This window comes from Xyrauchen texanus, chromosome 2 (assembly GCF_025860055.1).
Source record: "Xyrauchen texanus isolate HMW12.3.18 chromosome 2, RBS_HiC_50CHRs, whole genome shotgun sequence".
Classification (NCBI taxonomy): Eukaryota; Metazoa; Chordata; class Actinopteri; order Cypriniformes; family Catostomidae; genus Xyrauchen; species Xyrauchen texanus.
In genome coordinates, this window is record NC_068277.1 from 48066123 (window position 1) to 48072122 (window position 6000).

Here is a 6000-nt window from a genome sequence, read left to right on the forward strand (position 1 = left end):
TTATAGGGCCTACTTCCACCAGTGAGTTTTTTAATGCACTGGTTTAAAACTCTGTTGAAAATATATGCCATATTGTTTTTTGGCCTACATAAAAGGGTGACCTTAGTTTCTGCCAAAATTATTTTAACATCATGTGACCAAATACCTTTGTAAGAGGCATGACAAAACAAAAAACATGCAATGTTCAGACAGATAAAAGAGTAAAAGGAAACACTATGTCTAAGAATAAGCGTGCTATTTCACGTCCACTGTCTTTTTATAAGTACATTGACAAATATCCAGCAAGTAAAATGCAGTCTGTGCACACAATAGACTAGGATTCTTGTTTATCAGCAAAGCTCACTCAAGTTTCACATTTTAGCCAGATGATGGCAGTGACACGTTGTTTTTAGAGGATCTTTTTATAATCCACAATGAGTCATGTTACAGGAACTGAGAAAGATACTGCTTCACTTTCCAGAAAATGAAAGTAGAAGAGCTTTGCTGTTCTTTTAAAACGCAAGTCTCTACTCTACTTTTATGACACATAAGGGATTAGATTACCCACCGGTCACACAAACGAAGAGAGTGGGAGTAAAAAGGTTTTTAGCAGCTGTTCGACAACATGCTAAATTTAAATGGTATGTTCTCACGCCTCATTTTGTTCTTTAACTTAAGGAAATGCTATTGATTTGTATGTAATAACACAAGGAATGTGAACTATATATTGTAATTAGTATGTACATAGTCATGTTGTGTCTATGCTGCGTCCTCTTAAAGTCTACATCTCAGGTTTTACTGTATCGTCATAGTGGGTGTAGTAATTTCTAGGATTTGTACGTTTGACTCATTTTATTGAAATATACTTCTATAATTGGTGCACTAATCAACCTGAATGTTCCTTTTTGGTGGGCATAATTCAATCCTTTTCCTTTTCTTCAATCTTTAATAATAGTAATAAAAATATTTAGGGCAGAATTTTTACATAACATTTTTGTTCACATAGGCAGACAAAATGGCAAAAAGGAAGAAGACTATGCTGGGAAGAAACTCAAAACACTTCCCACTGAGCTACTACGGAGAGGCCAAGATGCAGTCAAGGTCGACCTACAACGCAATAGACTCAAACAAATCACTGGAATCGCTCAACTGTTGAACCTGACAGAGCTCAACCTAAGCAGGAATGAGATGACTGATTTTCCCTTTGAGATTAAGGAGTTATGCAACTTAGTAAAACTTTATATGAATCAGAACAAAATGAAAACAATTCCAGAAAATGTTTTCCCGTCCTTGGAAAGATTACAGTTCCTAAAGTTGAGCACCAATCGGCTTGACATGCTACCGCAAGATATGAACAAGTGCCAGAGCCTCACCTACCTGAACCTGTCCAACAACTGCCTGAGAAATCTGGAACCTCTTGTGGGTCTTCCTTGCCTTAAAGAACTATATGTTGAGAGGAACCAGTTAGCTGAATTACCAGATTTGCTGTTTCAAAACAATTGCTTAACTCAGTTCAAAGCCATTGGCAACCCTCTTAGGAAGCCCCCTGAGGAGGTCTGTGCTGGGGGATTGAGAGATGTCCAGAATTACTTTGCAATGCTGGATGAAAACTCATCAGATGTTTATACTGTAAAGACCATGTTTCTGGGGTCCTCTATGGCAGGCAAATCCACTCTGTGCCGCAGTCTAAAGCAGGGTTGCCCTGTACCAGTGGCTGAGGCTGATCGTACTATTGGAATTGAAATCAGTGAAGTTGAGAGCGATGGTATCCGTTTTATCTTTTGGGACTTTGCAGGACAAGAGGAATACTATATAACACATCATGTATTTATAACAGCTCAAGCCTTTGTCATACTTGCCATCGATCTAGCCAGGTATGCACTATATGCATAAATAAACTGTTTTCTTGTAGTTACAGTCATTTTGGTACCATTGACTTTCTCTTGCTAAATTTCACCATACAACACAGTACTCTACATTACTCACTAAACGCACAATGCTATTTATAATATGTGCAGTATACACCTTAGTAGCAATAACAGTAGGTCTATGTGGTTATAAACTTTATAAATAACTTTAAAATCACATTGTTGAGCCCTTGGTGTTAATTATGGCACCCCTTTGCATTGCATACATGGTTTATGCGCTTATGTTTAATTCACTTGCTCAGAAATATTCTCTTCAAACACGACAGTAGTTGGCTTGAAAGAGAAAACTTGCTGGGGACATAGAAGCAGACAGTTCACACTAATATCTGCTATAGCGCCCCTTGTGGCAAAGTTGAAAATGCAACATGTATGTGCGTGTACGCAAGTAACTCTTGCTCAACTATTCCTATGTGCTGCTGTATTTATAAGACTTATGATTTTCGGCAGGCGGACAATAAAAAAAGACTAAAAGTCCCATAGACTTGCACTTGCACTCATTATTTACTCACCCTCATGTCATCCCAGATGTGACTTGGGCCAGTATGCCACCCTTAATGCCCTAATAACCACCCAGAAATCTCTGGGCATTGCAAGGTCCTGGCAGCCACCCACAACATGTTTTGTGACAGAAAGTTTTGAACAGGTGTAAAAATGTAAACATCTAGTTTAATTATTTTTTTATTTCTTCAGCTACCAGATTAAGAATCCCCTGTCTTTCAATGAGAAAGTGGGCTTCTGGATCAAAAATATTCAGCTTAAGATACCAGATTCAGTGGTCCTTTTGGTGGGGACTCATGTTGACCAGTGCACCAATGAGACTGAAATGAAAGAAAAGAAAAAAGACATTGAAGAGAATGTGGAGGAAATGCTGCAAAAGCATAAGGATAATTTAAACCAGCGGAAAAAGAACCTCCAGGATCGGGAGGACCCATCTCTGTACTCTGATCAGATAGATCAAATTGAAAGACTCACCGAGTACAAACTAAAGGTAAGCATGTTTGGTTTTGGGAATACTGTCTTCTAAATCATGCATCAAAGGCTATGTGCTGCCATGATCCATGTCATCTCCTTTTGCCTTTAGGTCCTTGACCTTGTACCTATAGATTGCACAAAACCTCTGGATATTTACAAATTGCACACTCACATCAAAAGTGAAGTCTTGAACAAAGATACATTCCCTAACATAGAACAGACATTACCTAGATGCTACCATGAGGTGGAGAATGATCTCCAAGAACTTCTGAAAAACGGTGACATTCCTCAGCATGGTCAGTATGTTTTTTTTTTGGTTATAAAGTGTCGTTTTTGCTGTTTTGTTGTTCAGTTAGTTTCCTAGTCTTATAATTTATAATCTGTTAACAGGAATTGTCACTCAAAAGGACCTCCTGAATGAACTGCAGAATAGACATGGTGCACTGGACCATGAAAAATTGAAGTTAATTCTTCAGTATCTTCACCGAATTGGGGTCATTATGTGGTACAAGGAAATCTCAGAATTGACTGATTCTTTGTTTGTGAAACCAACATTCCTCATCTCATTGTTCAAGGTTATTTGTTCTAACATATAAGCTGCAACCCTAAAACTACCCCAAAAGCCATATACTAACCAGTGTTTTACTTTATTTAGCAATACAATTAAATATCTTAATGTCCTGTATTCTGTCATAGACCATTGTGAGACATGACCTAGTCGAGGAGCTGAACAATATTTCCTCTGCAATGCTGAAGTCAGAAAATGTCCTTTCAAAATACAAGAACAGATGGATCAAAGACTACGAAGACAGAGCAACTTTAAGCAATGTGGCTATTAGGATCCTGGTTCGAAATGAGCTCCAAATATTAGGCTTTACTGAAGAAGAATTCATTGAGGAGGTGGTTGGATCCAAAAAGAAGGAAGGACATCTTCTTTCGTTGCTGAAACACTTTGATGTTTGTTTGTCATCCAAAAATAAGTGTGACCTCAATCCAAAAGCCAATGAATTCCAGCCAAAGAAAAAATGGGAGGCCTCAAATTACCTGGTGTACGAGCCAGATGCTTGTCTGTTCCCAAGTTACCTGACAAACAATGAGCAGGTACAACAACAGTGGGGAGAAGACAATACAGAGGATCTCAACATTCATGTTTATTTCCTACCTGATAGACCGCATGGCTTTTTCCACAGGTGAACACTTTGTCTTGCCTCTTCCAGACAACAAATGCATTATACAAAAGCTGCAATGTTTTCTGTATTTTGAATTTGCAACGTGTTATCACCCTTCTTATTCACAACCAAATTTACAATGAGTTGGCTAACTCAAACAATTTGATTGTAATCTTGTCTATGGCATGCTAACATTTATTGATCCTTTCCTTTACAGGCTAGTCATCAGGACGTGTACCTTTTTCTCTCAAAACTGGATTGGCAAAGACCAGTGTCTGTTCTTTTGTGGCAACAAACGTGTTCTGCTCAGAGACAAATGTAATGAAGAAGACCAATTCATTGAGATCCGCTGCAAACACAGTGATAGTAAGTTGTAACCCCATGTATTTATTTTGGTCTACTTGTAAGTATCCATATATTATTACACTGGTCTGAATTTTGCACATTAAAAGCCTTCTGTTTTGCAACACATTACCCTCTCTGAATAACTTCTTAGTGTAGTGAAAAGAGCAAATTTCCATTCATATTCACTAGCCACCTTATGGATTTGCCAATTTAAGCATTACAAAAAGCTTTCGATATAAACATTAGTGTTTATTGACGAAAATGTTTATGTAGAATACTAATACATTACAGTCAAATACATTAACAAAATATGCAGATTGTTGAACCCAAGCTGGACTAATAGGGTCCTCAAGTGGTTAAAAGGGGAAGTCTTGGGTCAACACACTGACTGACAAACTAGAATGCCAATCCACAAAACAGTATACAGAGAATGTAGGTTAAATATCATTAGCTATTTTACATCAAGATCTCTTCATGTAATCCCAGACTGACTCAATGTTCAGGTGGGGGGCTCTGTTTGGGTCATGACATCTGTTGCAGGGCTCCCTATTCTTCAATCATAATATATAATACGATCTGAGTGAAATGGTGGTTCCTTTATATACAATTAATGAATATTTTAATAATATATATTTCTATTCTGCTTTAGTTGCAACCTCAACAGATATCCAGAAAGCATGGCAAGTGATAAAGGTGATCATGCATCGGCTGACCAAACTCACTGAGCAGTGGCAAGGGCTTTACCTTATTGTCCACACTCCCTGCAAGGCTCCTGGCTGCTCAGACTTCTTTGAATGGAAAGACTGGCAAGACTGGTTGGAGGATTCAGAGACTGACAAATTTAATGTGTAAGTTGTTGATTTTGTAGATTTGTCCTCTTTTCATTTGTCTCTACAAAGGTATACTCTTTTAGCACGATATGTGTTAATCTCATCTTTTTTTAAATCTTGTCGAAATAAAAAAAGCACACCCTGTACCATGCTAGCTGCACAAAAACTAAGGTGACTGAATGCTTTGTTCTTTGTTCTAGAGGACTAGATGAGAAACATTCTTGCCGTAATGGACACACACGGAGGACAGAGTTGCTGTTCCCTATAAGTAAATGCATTTATTTACTGAGAAATACAACACACACACACACATATTATTCTGCCTTTTAAAATTCCTACATATTTTGTCTGCAGCTTCTAATGCCTGGACCTGATGGGAGGACGTGTGGGAAAAGCCTTGATGACCCTCATCAAACTGCACTTTTTGCATTTGTAAAAACAGCATGAAACACAACTTGAAAATTATGTTTACAAAAAAATTCAGTAAATACTTAATGAAATGAAGTACATTGATTATTTAATGTAGTCTCTAATGAAGGAAACTTTATGTCTGGGAGAAAGCAAGATTTCTTAGATGTTTACTCGATATGTTCAGTAGATAAAACACATTGTAGGTACATACAGTCACCGCCAGGGGGTGGTCTTTATTCATTTACACGTCAGAAGTTGTTTGACGAGAATCAGAGGTGGAGGGCCAGAATCAGGCAAAGTTTTACTGTTGTAAAGTCGTTTATCATGTAATGAATTGTATTAATAAAGTTATCCAGATTCCATAAC

The 6000-nt window shown here is 37.7% G+C and overlaps 1 protein-coding gene across 1 annotated transcript; it reads left to right on the plus strand.

Annotated features, from left to right (window-relative positions):
* The first annotated feature begins 392 nt into the window (after positions 1-392).
* si:ch211-210p4.6 (malignant fibrous histiocytoma-amplified sequence 1) lies at positions 393-6000 on the plus strand. Its single transcript, XM_052149978.1, has 10 exons — positions 393-620; positions 986-1853; positions 2598-2895; positions 2989-3175; positions 3270-3454; positions 3576-4069; positions 4266-4414; positions 5043-5241; positions 5424-5491; positions 5578-6000. The coding sequence occupies exons 1-10, from the start codon at positions 605-607 to the stop codon at positions 5595-5597; spliced, it is 2484 nt and encodes an 827-aa protein (XP_052005938.1). The 5' UTR covers positions 393-604; the 3' UTR covers positions 5598-6000.

Excerpts from the sequence above, each read along its gene's own strand:
- si:ch211-210p4.6 (XM_052149978.1), top strand. Across the intron at positions 4,415-5,042 it reads CCGCTGCAAACACAGTGATA|TTGCAACCTCAACAGATATC; the intron begins GTAAGTTGTAAC and ends ATTCTGCTTTAG. Across the intron at positions 5,242-5,423 it reads GAGACTGACAAATTTAATGT|AGGACTAGATGAGAAACATT; the intron begins GTAAGTTGTTGA and ends TCTTTGTTCTAG.